At 39.4% G+C, this 21,696-nt stretch overlaps 5 protein-coding genes across 7 annotated transcripts; all 5 read left to right on the top strand.

Moving 5' to 3' along the window:
- The first annotated feature begins 222 nt into the window (after positions 1-222).
- LOC116050005 (gamma-crystallin M2-like) lies at positions 223-3,194 on the top strand. The gene is made up of 3 exons (XM_031300097.2): positions 223-463; positions 1,586-1,828; positions 2,705-3,194. Exons 1-3 carry the CDS (start codon positions 455-457, stop codon positions 2,978-2,980), a joined length of 528 nt encoding a protein of 175 aa, XP_031155957.1. The 5' UTR covers positions 223-454; the 3' UTR covers positions 2,981-3,194.
- A 1,711-nt stretch (positions 3,195-4,905) lies between these two features.
- LOC116050537 (gamma-crystallin S-1-like) lies at positions 4,906-10,965 on the top strand. The gene is made up of 3 exons (XM_031300721.2): positions 4,906-5,075; positions 8,440-8,682; positions 10,613-10,965. The coding sequence occupies exons 1-3, from the start codon at positions 5,067-5,069 to the stop codon at positions 10,880-10,882; spliced, it is 522 nt and encodes a 173-aa protein (XP_031156581.1). The 5' UTR covers positions 4,906-5,066; the 3' UTR covers positions 10,883-10,965.
- Positions 10,966-11,993: 1,028 nt separating this feature from the next.
- On the top strand, positions 11,994-15,041 carry LOC116050107 (gamma-crystallin S-1-like). Of its 2 annotated transcripts, none has more exons than XM_031300195.2 (3): positions 11,994-12,208; positions 12,491-12,733; positions 14,772-15,041. In XM_031300195.2, exons 1-3 carry the CDS (start codon positions 12,101-12,103, stop codon positions 15,039-15,041), a joined length of 621 nt encoding a protein of 206 aa, XP_031156055.1. In that variant the 5' UTR covers positions 11,994-12,100. The 2 variants fall into 2 exon arrangements, with proteins under 2 accessions (XP_031156055.1, XP_031156034.1); XM_031300174.2 differs by having other exon boundaries at positions 11,999-12,208; positions 14,769-15,041.
- A 1,612-nt stretch (positions 15,042-16,653) lies between these two features.
- Positions 16,654-17,790, top strand: LOC116050361 (gamma-crystallin M2-like). Of its 2 annotated transcripts, XM_031300475.2 has the most exons (3): positions 16,654-16,866; positions 16,983-17,225; positions 17,411-17,790. In XM_031300475.2, the coding sequence occupies exons 1-3, from the start codon at positions 16,858-16,860 to the stop codon at positions 17,684-17,686; spliced, it is 528 nt and encodes a 175-aa protein (XP_031156335.1). In that variant the 5' UTR covers positions 16,654-16,857; the 3' UTR covers positions 17,687-17,790. The 2 variants fall into 2 exon arrangements, with proteins under 2 accessions (XP_031156335.1, XP_031156266.1); XM_031300406.2 differs by lacking the exon at positions 16,654-16,866 and having other exon boundaries at positions 16,971-17,225.
- A 1,584-nt stretch (positions 17,791-19,374) lies between these two features.
- Positions 19,375-20,513, top strand: si:dkey-57a22.15 (uncharacterized protein LOC795575 homolog). Its single transcript, XM_031300596.2, has 3 exons — positions 19,375-19,633; positions 19,778-20,020; positions 20,177-20,513. The coding sequence occupies exons 1-3, from the start codon at positions 19,625-19,627 to the stop codon at positions 20,447-20,449; spliced, it is 525 nt and encodes a 174-aa protein (XP_031156456.1). The 5' UTR covers positions 19,375-19,624; the 3' UTR covers positions 20,450-20,513.
- Positions 20,514-21,696: the final 1,183 nt, after the last annotated feature.

The following is a 21,696-nucleotide window of genomic DNA, read 5'->3' as shown; positions in this document are numbered from 1 at the left end:
TCTATTTCCCTGTTATTTACACAGATATTCACATTTTTTATAAAGTTTTCTAGATTTTCAGCTCCCACAGGTTCAAATTTCAACTAACGGTTTCAACGGTTAAAGACTGTGTTGTTTTGTGATGACCACTGACATTCTGCGTGGAAAGATTAATCCTCTTGATGATGGATTAGCGGATAAAACGTGTCTCTGATGTGCATATCAATAAAGAGGGACCAGTGGGTCAGTAATTTGCCTGGTAGGACTTTTGCATTGATGATTCAGGGATTTTTGCTCTATGCCCTGGATCAAGACCTTTGGCAGCGATGCCAGCGCGTTAAATCCCCGCTCATTGAAAAAACAGCTAAAGTGGGATCGGCTAACCCTTTGATTGAGGTTTATATAGCGGGGCTCTGGTGCTGCTTTGTGAGACCACCATTTTCTGTAGGTGACTGGCTCCAGCACTCTTTCCAGGATGAGTAAGGTATGTTTTCTGTCTATAATGGTGTTCACAAACCCGCTAGCAAATGGTTGAACACACTATAATTATAACCAGAGCAATGTAGAAAATACTGGAGATTAATGCAACTTCTAAAGATATCAGATCTCTTTGGTAAAAAGGCAGCAGTTTAACAAAGCTGCTGTAACTGTTGTGTAGCTATTTACATCATGATTATGTCCTGGGAGGGAAACTACTACGACTACTAATGTAAATCACCCACATTTAAAACTGTCTGACTTCTTTTACTGGCTTTATGTTGAAGAAAATCAGCATGCAGGAAAAAGAAAAAGGAAGTTAAATAACTTCTTGTATATACAGCAGGGACATGGTTACTACTGCAACAATAAAATGTTCTTCATTGGCATGACCATAACCCTTGCAGATTGTGCAAAGTTTATTAGAGCTGCAAAGATGAATCGGTAAGTTGTAGTCTTTTATCCTCGGGGAGAAGAAAACATTGCGCACTGCACCAAATTCCTACCAACTTAGTTGCATGGCAATAAACTGTTGAATAATAGATTAATCGGTTTGAGTCATTTTTGATGAAAAAAAGTAAAACTTCTCTGATTCCAGCTTCTATAAATGTGAATATGTTCTAGTTTCTTCTCTCCTCTGTGACAGTAAACTGAATATCTTTGAGTTGTGGACAAAACAAGACATTTGAGGACGTAATTTTTGGCTTTGGGAAACACTGATTAACACTTTTAACCATTTTCTGACATTTTATAGACCAAACAACTAATCGATTATTCGATTCAAATCTTTGGTTTGTGTTATATTGTGTCCTTTTACTTACAGTATAAAAGGCATAATATGCATGTTTATGTTAACTGTGTTATCCTTGTTTTTAACCGTGTGTTTCTGTGTACTTGGAGAGCAACATTTTTCACCATTTTCTGACGTTTTATAGACCAAACAACTCATCGATTAATCCAGAAAATAATCGACAGATTAATCAATAATGAAAATAATCGTTAGTTGCAGCCCTTAAGTTTATAATGTAAATATAAGATGCTGTATGTAATTCATCAGTGTTTTATGAATGTTATTGTGCCCTGTGGCTAACTGATCTCTCCCCGTTTCTGCTTCCTCTCCTGGACTCAGATCACATTTTACGAGGACAGGAACTACCAGGGTCGCTCCTATGAGTGCGACATCGACTGCCCTGACATGCATCCCCACTTCAGCCGCTGCAACTCCATCAAGGTGGAGAGCGGCTGCTGGGTGCTGTATGAGAAGCCCAACTACACCGGCTACCAGTACGTCCTGACCAGAGGAGAGTACCCAGACTACCAGCGCTGGATGGGCTACAACGACACCATCCGCTCCTGTCGTACTTTCTCCTATGTGAGTCAATATTTTGTGTCATATGTATTGTTTTTGTGACGTGTGTGGACCTCAGAGACAATGAAGAGGAATGAATGCTCCTTGGTGCAAACCCTGTTTTATATGAGCTCTTCAGACAGTAACAAAGGATAATTAATGAAATATTATTTGATTTAGATGGTTTAGAGGTTAAGGATTATGAGAAGCAACTTGTTATGTGTGTTTTTAAGTCCCTGCATGTGCGCTTTGTTCGGTTTTCTGTATTTTTTGTGTCTGCATAATGCAAAGAATACTAAATATATTGTATATTTTGTTTTTCTGCTTATCCTCCTACCGAACATAAACTTCCACAAGATACTAAACTAGATGGTTGCTGCCGTGGTCCTGCTCAACGCCCTGCTACGCCCTGCACTGCTACTACTATTATTACTAGCCATAGTTTTATTATCTTTATTGTTACTATAATTGCCACTGTTCATCATACCTGCACAACTGCTATAACTATTATGAATCATATTTCTCCATATCTGTATCTGTGTCTCTATGTCCCAAACAGCAGCTGCAGATGGCCGCCCACCAAGAGCCTCGTTCTGTCTGAGGTTTCTGCCAGTTTAAAGGAAGTTTTTCCTTGCCACTGTCGCACCAAATGCTTGGGGGGAATTGAGTGATAGAGTGTGGTCTAGACCTACTCTATCTGTAAAGTGCCTTGAGATAACTCCTGTTATGATTTGAGTTTAAATAAGATTGAATTGAATTGAATAGTCATGAGTAGATTCAGGACAAAATAAGACAGAAGAGCATCCTGGTTAAAGAAACACTTCAGACACTCAGTGGAGCCCCTTGTCCTGATGCACTTCCTGTTCTAACTTTGTATTTCACATAACTGTGTTTCTCCAGACCAGCGAGGGCCCTTACCGCATGCGCATCTACGAGCGTCCCAACCTCCAGGGTCAGATGATGGAGTTCAGCGATGACTGCGAGTCGGTGCAGGATCATTTCCGCAGCCGTGACATCTACTCTTGCAACGTCATGGATGGCTACTGGACCCTCTATGAGCACCCCAACTACCGCGGCCGGCAGTACTTCATGAGGCCCGGAGAGTACCGCAAGTTCAGTGACTGGGGGGCCACCTGCGCCACCACCGGGTCCTTCCGCAGAATCACAGATTTTTAATCAGGAATCTCATTTGATGCTATTTAATTTACATTAGTTTCACCAAAGCACCCATTTCCTTCCTCTAAAAGACATCTATTTGGGGTAATGTTAATAAAATATGTGGTACAATAAGGAGTGGGATGTTTCATTCAGCTATGATAAAGAGATTGACCTGGCAAAATCAATATGATATTGTTTTAAATAACGTAATAAATGAATCTATTGTAAACAATTTTCTCTGTGCTTGTGAATAAATATTTTGGTTTTGACTGATTAAACTAACGGGCTCGTAAAACAGACATTTTGGGTACAAAGAAATCGTCTTTGGACACACATAAAACTATTGTTATTTTGTTATTATTTTCTGTTTCCCACGCTTAATACTTAAACTTATACTACTTCTGATCATGAATAAGTCTTTTCACTCTTGGTCCATTATGGCCCTCCAGAAGAACTCATACCTATTAGTTGGCATTTTAGGCCTCTGTAGGACAGCAAATGGGAGAGAGAGAGAGGGGGAATGACATGCTGCAAAGGGCCGCAGGTTGGAGTCGAACCCGCGGCTGCTGCATTGAGGAATAAACCTCTGTGTATGGGTGTGTGCTCTACTAGGTGAGCTACCCAGGTGCCCTAATGAGTTTTTTTTGCGCATATGTGAACACTCCGAAGGGACTCCAACCCCTCTTGAACGAACTGTACTCGGACCTGCTCGGGACGTGTTCTAAATACAGTCCGCTTAAAGTCCGCGTTGTGGTTCTCTTCACCTGTGTGTTGTGAACACAACATTAATACAAGACCCCATTACCACACATACTTCACAAGAACAAAAAGTATTAGTACTTTAAGAATTTAGTATTTATTGCTGGTTTTATTTATTTTCTATGAGATCCACACTGTTGGACATTCAAATAACTTTGGTATTTTCCTCTATTTTGGTCTGTCAGTCACATTCCCACAGACTGAATGACAGAAAGCATCAATACTTAGGTGTCCATATAGACAATATTCTCTGCTGGAAAACACACATTGACCACCTGTGCAATAGACTGCAGCAGATATTATACTTTTTAAGCAGCCAGATCATGCTCATGTTCTACCAGGCGATTCTGGAGAGCATCATCAGATATGGACTCACAGCTGATTTTTGGCAACTTAACAGTGCAGCTAAAAAGCAGGCTGGTCAGCACACACAAGACAGCTATGAGGATAATAGGGAGGAAACAGTACAAGCCCATACATAGCCTGTACGAGCAAGCTGTCAGAAAACAAGCTGAAAGAATCACTGCAGACTCTCTACACTATCTCTTTCCAGAATATAAACTTCTGTCATCAGGGAGAAGATTCTGTGTGCCGAGATGTAAAACAAACTAAAGTTATCATTTATTCCAACTTCCATCAAGCTGCTGAACTCCAATAGTAAATCTTAGCCCAGTAGAGCAGGGGTGCAATAAATACACCAGCACTTTTTGCACTTAAATTATTACAGTTAATTCTTAGGATGTTGTGTTGTCTCTGCTGTCATGTGTGTCCTTCTTTTGTGTCTTAGGACGCTTTGCTGATCTCATTTTTATGTTGATTTTATTTTATTGTATAGAATGTTTTTTCTGTTACACGTTGTTTATGTTGTTGTGAAGCAACAGATTGTAGCACTATGTCCAAGACAAATTTCCCCTCAGGGACAATAAAGTGTATTCTATTCTATTCTAGTGACAATGGGGCTACTATTCACACCATGTAACTGATGGTAGCTACAGTACAGAAAATATTTAGAAAACACTGTTTACAGTTATTCATATATCTATCTGCCCATATTTACAACATATTTTTGATACACTCTACGGATACACCAACTCTATCTGATTTAAAACAAACAGAAGATAGCTAAAAGAGCTCAGCATTGACTGTTCCAGCCCATCCATGTTGTGGCTTTTGCTAGAAGCTGCACAGTGTCTGTAACAGTGGACATGACAAACAGGAGTAGGAGGACTCCTGTAGGGTCTCTGCTGACACCAGGCCTCATCTGAATAACAACACACTTGTATATAAAGATGGACTTCAGCTTTGGTGATCAAAAACACAGGAAGCGCTTTGAACAACAGCCGTCATGGGAAAGGTTTGTGTCCAGTTTTACTTTACAAATGAAGACAATGTGCAAACAAGTGCAGTGTTGGGGAGTAACTAGTTAATAGTAACTTGGTAAAGATTACAAAATTAAGGTAATCTGTTACAGTTACTGAGAAAAAAATGTGTAATTAAATTACAGTTACCCATGAAAATGTTCATGATGACATTGGGGGTTACAGGTGAATATTTTCTGTAAAAAGCTAGGCTATATGTTGAATAATATTAATTCTGTTGCTTTGGATAATTGTCATGTGCACAGTGTCTTCTTTTGCCATTCAGATGCTTTCGATTGGTTCTCGTGTTTGAATTGGCAGCGCCACCCGTCTGACTGTTAAATTGCCTCTCAAGCTGTCTGAGAGTTGCCACTATGGCTACGGATAAAAACGCGTTCCAGTGCTGGAAATATAAAAAAAAACATTTCATACAAAAATTTGAAATTTGTTGAAGAGAGAGCCCCATCTAGTGACTTGATTTCATTAGCTCCTGTATTGTTAAGATTCTTAATACTTTACTTTTAACTGGTGTCATTCCTAGTTTTTTTAAACATGCTGTTGTTAAGCCTGTACTTAAAAAGCCCAGTTTGGATCCACTACAACCTAAGAGCTACAGGCCAATATCCAAACTACCATTTATGTCAAATATTTTAGAAAAAGTTGTAGCAGAGAAACTCACCCTTTTCCTAGAGAATCAAGAGTTGTTTGACAAATTCCAGTCTGGTTTCCGTAAAAAGCATTCTACGGAAACTGCTCTACTTAAAGTTTCTAGTGATATTATGATGTCAGCTGACTCTAAGAAATATACAGCTTTGATCCTATTGGACCTTACTTCTGCTTTTGACACTATTGATCATAACATTATGATAAATAGACTTCGTGATCTGGTTGGGATGTCTGGATCAGTTTTAAAATGGTTCTCATCCTACCTTTCTGATAGAAGTTTTAGTGTTTATGTGAATCAGATAATGTCTGAAACTGCAGAGTTGTCGTGTGGGGTACCTCAGGGTTCTGTCTTGGGACCTATTCTGTTCCTCTTGTACATATTTCCTCTAGGACAGATAATTAGTCAATTTAGTGACATATCTTACCATCTGTATGCGGATGATATCCAACTGTTAGAACTGCTCGTTTAAAGTGCCCATATTATGAAAAAATCACTTTTTCTGGGATTTGGGGTGTTATGTTGTGTCTCTGGTGCTTCCACACACATACAAACTTTGAAAAAAATCCATCCATGCTGTTTAGAGTGAGATACGGTTTCTGAATGTGTCCTGCCTTCAGTCTCTGGGTGAGCTGTTCAAAATCGGCACGGCTTGTGACGTCACAAGCCGAAACAAGCAGGCTGACCGCAACCATTAGCTCGTAGCGTTAGCATGCTAACGCTAGCATGCTACCTCGTTCTCAGTAGCAAAGCACTGCTACAACACACACAAGTTCACCATAATCTACAAAAGAACTACTTCCATGTGCGCCCTCATTTAGAAGTCTCCCAGCTAATCCTGCCTTGTAACTGACCGAAGTTGTAGAAACAGCCTTTCTTTTACTGTCTATGGAGCTAGCTAGCTGACATGATCTACATCTGAGCTACTGGGCATGTGCAGTGCAATCAAAGATAGTACAGAAGAAGAAGAAGAAGAAAAGAGGTCTCACTCTGTAGCTAAAACAGAGACCAGGTGAAAAGAGGATCTGCAGCAGTGAGAGAGAGCGGTGCAGTACAACAAAAATATGGTGTTTTTTGAAAATTGAAAAACCATGTAAACCTATTCTGATACAACCTTAAAATACAATTATGAACCTGAAAATGAGCATAATATGGCTGCTTTAAGGAAACTGAGTTCTCTAAACTGTCATCTTTAATAAACTGTTTGACTAGTATCAAACAGTGGGTATGTGACAACTTTTTGCTTCTGACCTCAGATAAAACAGAAACACAATTTAAAATTATTGCCCCTGAAAGTGGAATCCCTGAGATAAAGCAGCATATTGGTGACTTAGGCTCGTCTGTCCAGCCGAGCCTCAGGAGCTTAGGTGTTGTTTTTGATTCAGCCATGTCTTTGGAGCTCCACTCTAAACAATTAGTTAGGAACTGTTTCTTCCAACTGAGAAATATTTCCAAGTTAAGAACACTTGTGACTAAGGGTGAATTAGAGATGATCATTCATGCTTTAATTTCTTCACGTTTGGATTACTGTAACAGTCTTTTTACCTGTCTGAGTAAGAAGGAGCTTTACCGTCTCCAGGCTGTTCAGAACTCTGCTGCAAGGCTTTTAACTCACATTAACAAAAGAGCACACATCACGCCTGTTTTAGCAGCACTTCACTGGTTACCAGTCCAGTATAGAATTCAATTTAAAATCCTGGTCCTTACTTTTAGAGCCCTGCACGGTCAAGTTCCTCCCTACATCTCTGACTTGATACATCTTCATACTCCCACCCGTAGTCTGAGGTCATTAGGTCAGAGGCTATTAGTGGTTCCCCGTACTCGTTTTAAAACTAGAGGGGATCGATCATTCCAAGCAGTGGCTCCTAGGCTGTGGAATGACTTGCCTCCCTCTCTACGTTGTGTGAATTCTGTCGACTCTTTTAAAAAGCAATTGAAGACTCTGCTGGCTTTTAGTTAGTAGAGGGTTTTTTATGGTTGTTTATTATCGTTGTTATTGTTATTGTTTTCTATTTGTATTTACATTTTCTTGTATTTTAATTTGTTGTATTGTATTACATTTTATTGTGAGGCACTTTGGGATTTTTATCTGTGAAAGGTGCTATACAAATAAACTTTACTTACTTACTTACTTACTTACTAGTGGGCTCTTAAAAAAGAGAAAATGGTTCACAAAGCTTCATTTGGCCATCACTACAAAATTCTATCAACATCAATAATTGTTTTATTTCATATTTGGGGCTGTGTGTGCCGTGATATTTTTGTTGTTGTTTTGTTATTGATTTTAAATCTGTGACCTCAGAATGATCTCATATTAAAAAGAGGTGCTGAAGTGGTGGACTTTGTGGTGGCTGTTCTTCAAAATGAAATCATCACAATCGTAATTCATGTGATGAAGGATTTTAAAAGGAGTTTGACAGTAGTCACTGTTAAGTACTGCTGTCAGGTCTAAACATTTGAAAATGGTTAACAGTTGAAAACAGTCATAAGAAATTTAATAATAAGTGATAATTTACATTACTTTGATAAAGTAATTGAAATAGTTACACTACTTTACATTTTAAATAGGGTAACTTGCAACCTATTACATTTCCAAACACAGTAACCTTCCCAAACACTGACCAAGTGCAGCACTGGCTCTCTGTGGTTGGTCATTGTGATTAAACATCTGAATGTGACTCATTCTGCTCCGTCAGATTATCTTCTACGAGGACAGGAACTTTGGAGGCCAGCACTATGAGTGCATGAGTGACTGCGCTGACCTGCACTCCATGTTCGACCGCTGCCGGTCCATCCGGGTGGAGAGCGGCATGTTCATGGTCTACGACCGCCCCGGCTACATGGGAACCCAGTACTTCATGAAGAGGGGAGAGTACAACGACTACCTGGGAATGACCGGCATGACTGAGTGTGTCAGGTCCTGCCGCATGATCCCCGTGGTAAGGCCTTCTGTAAAATAATATACTACACTCAACTCAACTCACGATTCAATTCATGGTTTTAAATTCACGATACGATTTTTCTCAGGATTTATTTGAACAGAATGAGCTGCCAACAAAGGACCTAAAAATATTCCTTTATTTCTATAAACAAACAAAACAACAGATGTGTCCTCTTATCAAAAGTGCAACTGACATTGTATTTTATCTTAAATAACAAAAATATAACTCAATAAATAGAAAAAAATCTCTTCAAATAAATAAACTAAGAAGACGTAGTGACGTTTGAAGTCAAACAAGTGAAATCTAAAGTAGATTACGCCCTAGGCCACTTAAAAATTGCATCACGATTAATTTTTTATCTCAACCGGTTGTAATCTTTACACATTTATATATCGTTTTTAAACTGATTCACAATGCTGCCTCTAAACCTTTTATAGTAAGCTATGTAGTCTGAATAAATAACTTTAAGGGATAAAACAACTGAATTTGATCATAAACAGACAGCAGTCAAGCTGCTTTTGCTCCTCATCTGCCTTCGTATTAATAATAGAGAGGTTTCACTACTTCATTTAGGGAATATTTAAGTAGCCTGTCCCCTAAATTGCAGATTAAGTGAAATGTATGCATACAATTAAGCAATTTAAGGGACCTTCAAAAAATGAAACAAGCAATACAACAAACAAACAAAAATATATATATATATATGTCAAGAAAATAAAACAAACCAAAAAAAACAATAACTTAAGGCACATTCCGCTATGCATCTACTTTGCAAAAAAAGGGTGATATTAAATATAATACTGTTTTATAAACAACCCTCCTAAACCCAACTATAACTTTAATCAGTGAATGACAAGTTATATCTTTTGATCCTCCGTTACAGGCGCTTGTAGGCCAACTGTGTCATCTTTGGACAGAGCCAGGCTGTTGCCACCTGTTTCCAGTCTTTATGCTAAGCTAAGCTAACTATCTGCTCTTGGTAGCTTACATTTTTACCGTACAGACCAGGGATTGATGCATAGACTGTATAAGTGAAGCCCAAACATCTTGATCTCCCCCTGGTGGTTGGCTGCAGTATAGGTCATAATGGCTGAGTATGGCCCATGTTCCCGGATGGAACATGGGCCAATTAAAAAATCAAATACATTTTTCTCAAAGATTGTTTTGGTCATGATGTTTGTTCAAGTGTTCATTTTTCTGAAAAGTTTGGTTTTTATTAGTTATTTGATACTATAAAAACGGGGTGAAACGCCATGATTGACAGCTGTGATTGACTCGCGATTGGTCAGGTTGGGTGTATGGGCGGGAACTTGGATACAGCAGTTCCTCCGCCCGAACACTTCTGCGCAAACTCTGGTTCCAAAATTCCAAAATTGCAGCGCCCGTATCCAGGATATATTGGCTTCACTTTTGTACAGCGGTAGGATATGGAGACGCGTTATTATGGATTCCATGTAACTTCTAGGCAAGTCCTGCCCTAAGAAGTAGCCCGATTGGTTGGGGTTAGGAATTGACCTCGAGTGGTTAAGGTTAGGATAGCTGATTGGTCAGGGGATAGGACCTGAACAAATTGTGTTACGTTACCTTGCGTAAGCGTGGACACCTGGCCAATAGTAGCGTATGAATGCAATTGAAGGGCGGGCCTTGCCTAAAAGTTGCATGGGTTCCATAATAATGCTATGGAGACACGTCGTCCATCTTTTTTTACAGTCTATGGTACAGACGTGTGGTATCAGTCTTCTCATCTGACGAAGCAAATAAGCGTATTTCCCAAAATGTTGAACTTTTATCTTTAAAAAATAATTAAACAGTATTTGCTTTTTAAAGGCATCATTATCTTTTTGTTAAGATTTAAAATTCTGAGTGACGTGTGAAAAATAGTAACTTTTGTTGAGATGTAACCCTCTGATCTTCCCGCCCTCTGCAGCACAGCGGCAACTTCAGGATGAGGCTCTACGAGCATTTCGACATGGTAGGTGAGATGATGGAGCTGACAGACAACTGCCCCAACCTCATGGATCGTTTCCACATGTCCAACTTCAACTCCTGCAACGTGGAGGGCCACTGGCTCATCTACGAGCACGCCAACTACAGGGGGCGTCACTACTACGTCCGGCCCGGCCAGTACAAGAGCTTCAACGAGTGGAGCGGCAACAACTCCAGGATCGGCTCCATCAGGCGCCTCATGGATCTCTAAAGACAGAAGAACGATTCTTGTGAAATGTCTGCTGTTTGCCTTGTTTCACACGCTGAATAAAATGGCGTCAGTGCTCAATTGTATTCAGTTTTGTTCTTGCTCTCTGCGTCTGGAGGGCATGTTTTCACATGAGGATGTGAAGGGGTCATGGCCCGACATCCTGACTCTCATCAGAGGCTTGAATAAAATCCTGCAAGCGATGACACTTAACCACACTGAGACTCAAGCGTTATCTATTGTAAAGCTGAAGAAAAGTCTGTCTGCCTGTCCCCCTTTTACCCAGTGCACTTTTCATTTACACATAAACAATTCAAATAAATCTAGTAGCTGTTTTGGAGCTTTAGATCAAAGTTTGCCCAGTTGTCATGGGAGGTCAAGAGTGAACTTTGAACCCCACAAAGTCCTTAAAGTGAAATTTTAACATCTATTTTTCTCTGACAACTATGAAAACTGTGAGAAGATCAAAAGCTCCAGAGTAGCTGCTAAATGAACAATGTGGTGGATTTGTTTTAACATTAGGTTAACAAAGAACACATACAGATTATCCTACAAATGAATACAAGGATAATTGTTCTTGGAATTAGACATTTAAACCTTTAACAGTGTGTAGTTCCTGTGCATGTGTATTTATGTGGAGAGAAATGAACCTCCCCACCAGAGGGCAGTGGTAGAGAGTTAAAATGTATCAATAACATGCTGTGGACATAAAAGACACACAAATGATATAATTTTGGTAATATCATCATCTTCAAAGACAGTTGAATGAATGAACAGATGATCTGTAATTGGTATGGTCACTGTTAAATACATCAACATATATCAAATCAACATATATAAAGGAGCTGTAAATAATAGTATTACCTGTGAATATTAAAACACTTGAATCTAAAACCTAAAACTGAATTTTTGCCTAAAATCCATACCAAGAACTCCACTGATGCCAGAAATCATCCATCCATGAGCAGCTTTGATGAAAGCATAAACTAGAAAATAAAAAGATTAATATTAGGAGGTGTACAAAAAAAACACAGCACCCATTCAGTGATGACAAAGAGTTCTGGACTGTTTCATTACAGAAACCTCCTGTTACAACACCACACCGACCCCAAACAACCTGTCAGCTCTCACCTGTACAAACGTAACTCCTAAACATCTCTTCAGGGAAACACCGCGGCACAAAACAGCAAAGATTCCTGGCTATTACAATATGAATGACACATGCAGAGTCTGCATTTCACATTCACTATATATGTGACAGGTGGGAGTCTTCAAAGAGCTGGATGGATCACACAGGGCAACGCAGGAAAACGGGCCAACATGTCGAAGGTAAACATCAGAAGATGACAGAACGCTCTTCATGTTGATATGGGATAAGAAATGCTCTTATTGTGAAAGTGCAATCAGGCATCCAGGCTTTTCTTTTGAATTATTGAACTACATTTCTGGTTATTTTTTCAAAATCAAAAGAGGAGAAAGTGTATTCAAAACTTGAAAATACCCAGAAAAGTGTCAATTAATCAGAAAAATGCAGTTTATTTCTGTATGTTGAACAGATTTTGCAGCATGATTAGTGATACAATTAAAAACCATTTCAATTTCTGTGTCTAGATTATCTTCTATGAGGACAAGAACTTCTCTGGGTGCAATTTTGAGTGCGGCAATGACTGTGCGGACCTGATGTGCATCCTGAAAAACTGCAACTCCATCAAGGTGGAGAGCGGCTGCTTCATGATCTATGAAAAATCCAACTACAGTGGGAACCAGTACTACCTGAAGAGAGGAGAGTATCCTGACAGCCAACACTGGATGAGTGCCATCGCCTCGGTCTGCTCCTGTCGCCTCATCCACGCGGTGAGCTCCTGTTTCTGGAAACTTGTACACCAACCAGGGTTATACAGATACATTAGTTTAATTATATATTGAGCTATACTGTATAATGTTAAATATTGGATATTGGTATGATCATATCACTGTGGATGATTGGATGGAAATTCTCTTCTCTGACTAGAACAATTCATCCTTACACCCAGATTTCTACGTAGCCCCTAAAGGGACATGGGGAATAATTTTTTTTTGTGCACAAGAAACTTTTTAGTGAGCGTGAGATACTTTTCTTGTAAGCACACAAAAGTATCTCGTGCTCACGAGAAACCAATCTGTGTACAGTCAGAATGGCTGCAGAGGAGGTATTCATCTTCCTGAAAACGCAACAAAATGTAACTGATAGTGTCATCAACATACTTAAAGCTATAGTGCGCGGCTATTTGATATTAATGAACGTCGGATACATTCAAGCCATTGCCAAATTAATTGATACAAAGCTAATTAAGCATACCAGCTCCATAAAACACTTTCTGTATTTCTCATCATGGCTATGTTTACTAAATGGTGTAGTCCGCTGACTTTCGTGCGCAGAAGCTCGAGTGATGTGTTTCACGTATCCGCTGAGAAAGGACAACAGCAGCGTTCAGCTTTGGAGACAAAACATTTCAAGATAATTACCTCTTCTGAAGAGTCCGTCATGTTTTTTTTTTAATCCTCTGTGTCCTACTTTATTGACAGAATAAACGCTACTAGCAACTACGTGGAGGAGGGGTGTGGTTGGTGCGCGATCGCCGAAGGCTTGCGTCATGTGGAATGCGCCGACAGTGTTGTTTTCATTACTTAGAATTTCTTCATGGGGGCCTGTGAATGTGAAATAATAACTTTGGCCACATTATGTTAGCAGTACTATCGTTTTGTTAGCCTTACACAATAATCTTGTGCGCACCAGAAAGTATCTCGTGCCAGATTTCCATCCAATTTTTTACAAAAAATGCTAAATATAGATAAATATTAGGAGTTGGGCTTATCAAGATAAACAGTTGGTGGCGCTAATTCTCCAGTCAGGTGCAACCATTGCAGAAGAGAGGAACAAGTGAGATGACGTAATTAAAAGAACTCCACTCAAACCCCAAATGGTCGGACATTTCTTTTAGAAAACATGATAGATATATGGTATTTAGGTTGGTTTAATGTACAAATTTAAGGAAGGTTACAGTCTCCTCATCCCTTCACAGATGTTTTTGTCAGCCACCAAGTTTAGTCTCTTCAGTAGACGTTTAAGCAGCATGCCTCATTTACATCATGCTTATGTGTTAAAGGAGCAGTGTGTAGGATTTAGGTGGATCTTTTGGCAGAAATGGAATATAATATACATAACTTGTCCCTCCCTCACCACTACTGAGGTGCCCTTGAGCAAGGCCCTTAACCCCAACCGCTCCAGGGGAGTTGCTCAGTGGCCAGCAGATCAGACTGTGGTTGTACTGGGCAGCTTCCAGGTATGATGTGTAACTGTGTGAATGTGACAGGTCGTCGTTGCAAATGAGAATTTGTTCTCAATCGACTTACCTGGATAAATAAAGGTTAAAAAAAAAAAAAAAATGTTTTCATTAGTGTATAGCCGCCATAAACTAAGATGTTACATTGCCATGTTTCTACAGTAGCCCAGAACAGACAAACCAAACACCTGCTCTAGAGAGGGCCTTTCGCTTTTTATTTTACCTGAAGGCCACCCTAGTTGGTAGATGCTATATTGTAGTCACCGAAAGTCAACACAGGTATACTGCGCAAGCATCAACACTTGGGCTTCAACATGATTCAATAGACGGTTAGTCTGGTTTACCGGATGTACAGTGCAGGTATAAAGCATCTGCTGTGTCTCTCACGTGCCGGATGTCAGATATTCTAATCCACGTCCACTATCTGTTTTCCAAGGGCACTGCAATGCATCCAGCCCTCATGTCATCATTACAGAAACACAATAAAAATGGCACATGATAAAATGTATAATATGTTTTATATTATGTGCTTTACTAAATGATTCCTCTCTCTTTTTCAAAACCAGCAGCCAGGGGCGTTCAACATGCGCCTGTATGAGCGTCTCGAGTTCGGAGGTAAGATGATGGACCTGATGGACGACTGCCCCAGCGTCATAGACCGCTTCCAAGTGAACGACATCTTCTCCTGCAACGTGACCGACGGCAACTGGCTCTTCTATGAGCACCCTAACTACTGCGGAAGGATGTACCTGATAAGGCCTGGAGAGTACAAGAGGTTTATTGAATGGGGCGGCAGGAGCGCCAGGGTCGGCTCCATCAAACGCATTCTGGACTATTGACGCCAGTCTTGTTAGAAGAAGAAGAAGAAAATGATGGCTGTGTATGAGCTAAAGCCAAAGAGAGCGTTTCAAGCATCCTGGAAGAGTTTTCTTGGGTGGCAGTAGAGGATGTCGATAAAACAACAAAATATAACAATTTTAGTTTAGTTTCATGTGCTCACGCAAAACTTTCATGTGCAGAATTTTTTTTAAAGTTAAGTTTCATGTGCTCACATGAAACTTTCATGTGTGCACATGAAAGCCGTATATTGATGTAGCCTGGGCCATACTGGAGACAGTGACAGCTAGAGAAATGACTACAGTACAGGAGTTAGTTGCACTGTATTTTAATCTAGGTCTTCATTATAAGGACATTGCTGCATTTCTTGCAAGTCGTCACCATTATATTGTTTCGATACGACATTTAAAACGGATTTTAAAGTCTTTTAATCTGTTCCGGCGCAAGGGATACAACAATTTGGATCAGGCAATTACTTTCATTTATGAACAGTTACAAACATCTGGCCAAGTCCACGGATATAGGTGGATGTACACAAAATACAAGGAGAATGGATTAAACGTAAGGAAAGAGGATGTTCGATTAATTCTATGAGAACTAGATCCAAGGGGTGTTGAACTCAAACTTTCATGTGCTCACGTGAAACTTTCATGTGCGCACATGAAAAGGTTTTGCGTGAGCACATGAAACTTAAGATTTTTTATTTTTTTGCTCATGTCCCCTTAGGGGCTCCGTAGTTATTTGATAACCACTAATAAGAAAAACTATTTGTATAGGGGCCAGTAAAAATTGACTTTTGGGCAAGTAGCCCGATGGGTTGAACCTTGTGAAGTCTTAATAGTCCATTCAGTTGTGAGCAGGACCTCAATTCAATTCAATTCAATTCAATTTTATTTATAGTATCAAATCATAACAAGAGTTATCTCGAGACACTTTACAGATAGAGTAGGTCTAGACCAAACTCTGTAGTTTACGAAGCCCCAACTATTACAGTGGTTGCCTCAAGAGCAAGCATTAGCAGTAGCTATTGCGACAGTGGCGAGGAAAAACTCCCTTTTTTGTTAGGAAGAAACCTCGGACAGACCCAGACTCTTGGTAGGCGGTGTCTGACGGCACCAGTTGGGGGAGTGGTGAATGGTGGCAATAATAGTCATAATAAAGATAGTGAAACAGTGATCACAATGGTAGTCGTAGTAGTTCATGTCATAGTAGGGTGCAGCAGGGTGCAGCAGGGCAGACTTTTAAAAACACAGCATAAGTTGTGAATACTGTAACCTTTACAACTATTGTACAACTGCAATGATTATATCTGATCTATGATGAGTGAGGCATTTATGTAAATCCTTCATATGAGGTAATATGTATTCTACCTCAGAAATGATGTTGGCCCATGTTTGTTTCAGATTAAAGAAAAAAAAGAAATCTCTAAATATCTCTTTAGATGATAGATTGTACAGTTTATCATGTGTCGGCCACGTTAAATATCAATTTAATCTTGCTGATGCTGTGCTACTGCACACAGTATATCAGTCTATTGTACAGTGGCATTTTCTGGGAGCGGGAAATTGTGATGAATATGGAGGAAAGAACAATAACTCATCACACACCAAGAGTCATCTACACATAAACAGATTTTTTCCAGCCACACACACACCCCCGCCCCTGATCCATCATCACTGTGAGGGATATATTTGAATGACAATGCTTTATGCTGTGCAACCACACAGCTGCCCTTTCTTTTTTTTTTTATAAAGCACAGTGCCTTGGCTCAGGGACAGCATTGACTGACCGCTAATACAGTCTGATGCCAACATAACCATGGCGAAGGTAAAGACACACTTTCTACACACCTGTAATTTAATTTGATAATCATTTGGGTTTGTACCTCTTCTTGACTAGACATCCACAGCTCTGTGTTAAAAACTATCTTTATGCTTTTGCAGATAATTTTTTACGAGGACAGAAACTTCCAGGGGCGCTCTCATGAGTGCAGCAGCGACAGTGCTGACCTGCACTCCTACTTTAACAGATGCAACTCCATCAAGGTAGAGAGCGGCTGCTTCATGGTCTACGAGAAGCCCAACTACATGGGCAACCAGTACTACCTAAGGAAAGGAGAGTACTCTGATAACCAGCGTATGATTGGCATGAATGACTGTGTCAGATCTTGCCGTTTGATCCCCCAGGTAGGGCGCAAAGACTTTGTTTGACATCTTGTTTAAAGGTGCTGTAAAAATAAAAAATAGCTGTTAAATGCTTGTTTATTAATCAAGAATTATAAGTCAGGTACCTGACTTAAAAAAATATCTGGATACCATTGAGATGTATTATTGTGCTGCACATAGTAACAGAGTTTTCCATCCTGTGCCAGTACCAAGGCTCCTACAGGATGAGGCTTTACGAACACTCTGACATGTCCGGCCAGATGCACGAGCTGGTGGACGACTGCCCAAATGTCCAGGACCGCCTCAGCATGTCCGACTTCAACTCCTGTAACGTGATGGACGGCCACTGGCTGATGTACGACCAGCCCAACTACAAGGGCAGAGCGTACTACCTGAGGCCCGGAGAGTACAGGAGATACAGCGACTGGGGAGGCGTCAGCCCGAGAGTCGGCTCCCTCAGGAGAATCAGTGACTTGAACTGAAGTCCAGCTTCTTTTCAATGCATTTTTTGCATCTGTTTAATAATAAATAAATAATAAATAAACTTCATTTGCTTCATAAAACATTCATACTTTTCTTCTGTTTATCTGCCAGTTCTCAGGTGGTTTGTTGCCTCACATATTAATATAATAATAATTACAACAAAGCTTTATTGTCATTTTGTAAAATTCTGTTCTTCCAGTTGATTGTCACAGAAGAGAAAAACATCTACTGTCTGGCTAAACTAAATGTAAACCATAGCTTCTGGTTAGCCTGTACACTGCAGTTTAATCTGCTCTATGCTTAGGCTGAAAAAAACAAAACAATGCATGAGTTGCCCTCTCCCACTTGTGCCCCTGATAGGATTAACTGGTCTCTATACTGGCACAATGCATCCATATAATTAGTGTTAAACACAAAACAGCATATAAAGAGTAGCAGCACAGACCGGAGTGTGTGAGACAGGAAACTGATGGATCTGTCTCAAAATAATACATAACAAATAGTTTAAGTACATATTTCTAAATGCACGGCATAAAAAAACGATTACACCCCACAAAACAAATTGACTTAAGATGATAAATGTCTTATTGTAGCTACAAAACCCATTATTATATCTTGTATAATACATCTATAAATTATGAGAATCATACATATTCTGTTTACAGTTGTGTTAATATTTAGAAGCAGAAAAAACAAAAAAATGTAGTTATTACAGTTAATATACAATATTTTATGACAAAAATCGTCCACATTTGTTTCTGGGGAAAAAAATCAATTCCCATAAAATGTACTTTCTAAACACCAAAGTATAATACATGTTTCATGTGTCTCTCATTTATCATACAATTGATAAAATCATAGTTATTTTTCTTATAACTAAATAATATCAAACATTGATATCAAACATCTGTGAGAACCCTAATATCATTTAAACATAAATATAAGTTTACATTTGAACTAATATTACACATACACGATGACATATCTTATCCATATCCTCTACAGTTCTTGCAGTTATAAGTTAAACTAAGACAGGACTCGTCATTATCCTTTTGATACGGATAAACCTCAGAGATCAAGGTTTTATATCTACAAATAAATATGTCATGTCATAATGGAAAACATCTTCCATTATTGATGTTTATAAACAATTATATGTAATCAAACAAACAATACACACAACCTGTGGTGAACACCGATGTCATGACATAAAGTAATAGTCATTTTTTGCTATACGTCGAACAAAATGAGTCAAAATACTCATTACTTTGCTGTGTAATATTATACTATTAAAGGGGGAGTCTTCAAAGAGTCAACATGGCTGTGACACATCAAGGGAATTGTAGTCCATTAAGTCCAAACTGTCAGATAGTTGAAGAAACATGCGGTACAACACCTGAACCGGAGGGTAAATGTGGCGTTAGTACATGAAGTCAAAGTTGACACAAGCATCCCACACACACATACAGTACATAACATACATACATAACATAACAACAAACTAATAAAATCTTTACTTCTTTACGTAGCTTACAGACCAGCACAGTGTATACTTACTGTACTTATTTTCACACAGTGGGGTTGCTCAGGTAGAGCGTTAGGGAGAGTGAATGGCTTCCTGCTCTGTTATGCAACATATTTAATGCAAAAGGGCTGTTCCATATTGTTCTGCAGCCATTGTCTACTGGACGTGTGGATACCATACTAGTCTTTTCCTTTGTCCATGTGTGTCAAAACACCAAACCAGTTAATTATTTATCCTTTTTTTTCAAATACAAATCCATATTTCTGACCCAATGTTGTGCTCCAACAAAAAGGTAAACATGTGCCAGTAGCCTTCAATTATAACTACGAGAGAATTTGAATAACAATACTTTGTTTGTCAAGAGGTAGTATAAAAAGCCCTGAAAACATGGGGAATCTCTCCAACGGAGACCATGGGCAAGGTTAGTACTGTTTTTCCTCTCTGCTCACATTAAATGTAAGTTACATTATGTATAGTATGTTTTATGTTGAGCTGAATTCTCATTCTTTCTTTGCTGAAACATGTGATTTGCACTGGAGCTTGTGACACTTTTATTCTCCACCAGATTATCTTTTACGAGGACAAGAACTTCCAGGGTCGGAGCTATGAGTGCGGCAACGACTGCACGGACCTTCACTCGTACTTCAGCCGCTGCAACTCTATCAGGGTGGAGAGCGGCTGCTTCATGATCTATGAGCGACCCAACTTCATGGGCCACCAGTACTTCATGAGGAGGGGAGAGTACCCCGACTACCAGAGGTGGATGGGCTTCAGCAGCTGTATCCGCTCGTGCAAGATGATTCCACTGGTAAGAAGACAACAAAAGACTGCCAAGGACAATTTGTTTTAAAGTCTGTGATCATTCAAAAAGCCAGGATGCCATCTGAGCATATTTTTGTGTTGTTAAATTTGATTATTTATGAGCTTGTGGTTACAGAAGTCATCATTTCCTTTGGTCCCACAGTATCGAGGCTCCTACAGATTGCGTATCTATGAGAAGCCCGACTTCAGCGGCCACATGATGGAGTTCATGGATGACTGTCCCTGTGTGTCTGACCGTTTCCATCACCGCCATGTCTACTCCAGTAATGTTATGAATGGCTTCTGGATCTTCTATGAGTACCCCAACTACCGAGGCAGACAGTACTTCCTGAGACCTGGGGAGTACAGGAGGTACCGCGACTGGTGCGCCACCTGCGCCATCGTCGGCTCCTTCAGGAGGGTCACCGAATTTTAGCCATTGAGCGAAACCTTGCTGTAAATATCAAACACTTAGTTTATTAAAGATGTTGAATTTTTAATCTCCTTTGTGAATGTGTTTTCATTAAATTGTCAAAGTGTGATTTTGTTGTCTGACCATGAGTAAATAAAAGGATCCTCATAAGGATGATTAAAGCCCTGCCAACACTTTAACTGTGTGGTTTGCGGATCTTGTACTTACTCTGTAAATACTTTTTTTTATTTTAATTGTTTTTACTCCTTAACTACAAGAAACAAGAGGGGTAAGCATCTGTAACTGTACTGCAGCAAATAAACTACCCATCAAAGTGGATAACACAAATCTTTTCCTCTTTGTTTTGACTCACTTATGTTCTCTTCTGTAGAATATTAATTATAAATCATTATATACTATCATAATATATACTACTATAAATCCTTACATAATTAGCATGACCTATGTTACAGTACCCCATAAGTTATTGGTATTTAAAAACATAGATTTACTTATGAAATTCCTCAAAATTATAGTACAAAGACTTATTTTCTTGTATTTTAAAGTAGAGGTGAGATAGTCATTTTTTGGTAAGTCATAAGCAAACCAAATCAAGAGAAACTTGAAAATGATTATAGTAATAGTAGATCACTATTTAATTATTTATTTAATTAATAATAATAATTAAAAAAACTTGAATGAATAAGTTATTTACTCTCTGATAGCCCTGTACAGGCTGCGACATAACACCAGAACCTGGATCAAGCTCTCTCTCTGTCTGTTTAACACGCACGCACGCACGCACGCACGCACGCACGCACGCACGCACGCACGCACGCACGCACGCACGCACACACACACACACACACACACACACACACACACACACACACACACACGTTAGAGGGAGAAAGACATAATGAATGTAGATAAAGTGAAGTAGATAGTTATAGTTATCTGTGACACTAGTTTTAGGTTTATCATTTACATTAAGGACAGGCCTGTCCATACAATTAGATTGTTATCATACATTTGTATCACAAATAGTTTTTCTTCCTGAAGATTTATCTGCGTGAACCAACCTTGAACCAATCCTCCTGTCCTCTGGAGCCTCTTTCTTATCTATCTACTCTCACGTCAGCTAACTAACTGTATAGAGCGATTGTTAGAAAATGTACATATTCTCATTAAACCTTTAGAACATTTTGAAATGAACCCTGCTTAGTGTCACTTTGTTCTCCGAGAGCTTTTAACTGCCTTCAGAGTCAACT

The sequence above is a fragment of the Sander lucioperca genome, chromosome 8 (assembly GCF_008315115.2).
Source record: "Sander lucioperca isolate FBNREF2018 chromosome 8, SLUC_FBN_1.2, whole genome shotgun sequence".
NCBI classification, from domain to species: Eukaryota; Metazoa; Chordata; class Actinopteri; order Perciformes; family Percidae; genus Sander; species Sander lucioperca.
The sequence above is the reverse complement of the archived record's forward strand: the minus strand, read 5'-3'. Positions and strand labels throughout refer to the sequence as shown.

Bases quoted from the DNA above. Each gene is read 5' to 3' on its own strand.
- LOC116050107 (XM_031300174.2), top strand. From the start codon at position 12,101: ATGCAGAGTCTGCATTTCACATTCACTATATATGTGACAGGTGGGAGT. The intron at 12,209-12,490 runs GTAAACATCAGA...TTCTGTGTCTAG, and splicing joins AACGGGCCAACATGTCGAAG to ATTATCTTCTATGAGGACAA. The intron at 12,734-14,768 runs GTGAGCTCCTGT...TTTCAAAACCAG, and splicing joins CCTGTCGCCTCATCCACGCG to CAGCCAGGGGCGTTCAACAT.
- LOC116050005 (XM_031300097.2), top strand. The intron at 1,829-2,704 runs GTGAGTCAATAT...GTGTTTCTCCAG, and splicing joins CCTGTCGTACTTTCTCCTAT to ACCAGCGAGGGCCCTTACCG.
- LOC116050537 (XM_031300721.2), top strand. The intron at 8,683-10,612 runs GTAAGGCCTTCT...CGCCCTCTGCAG, and splicing joins CCTGCCGCATGATCCCCGTG to CACAGCGGCAACTTCAGGAT.
- LOC116050361 (XM_031300406.2), top strand. From the start codon at position 16,971: ATGCTTTTGCAGATAATTTTTTACGAGGACAGAAACTTCCAGGGGCGC. The intron at 17,226-17,410 runs GTAGGGCGCAAA...ATCCTGTGCCAG, and splicing joins CTTGCCGTTTGATCCCCCAG to TACCAAGGCTCCTACAGGAT.
- si:dkey-57a22.15 (XM_031300596.2), top strand. The intron at 20,021-20,176 runs GTAAGAAGACAA...TTGGTCCCACAG, and splicing joins CGTGCAAGATGATTCCACTG to TATCGAGGCTCCTACAGATT.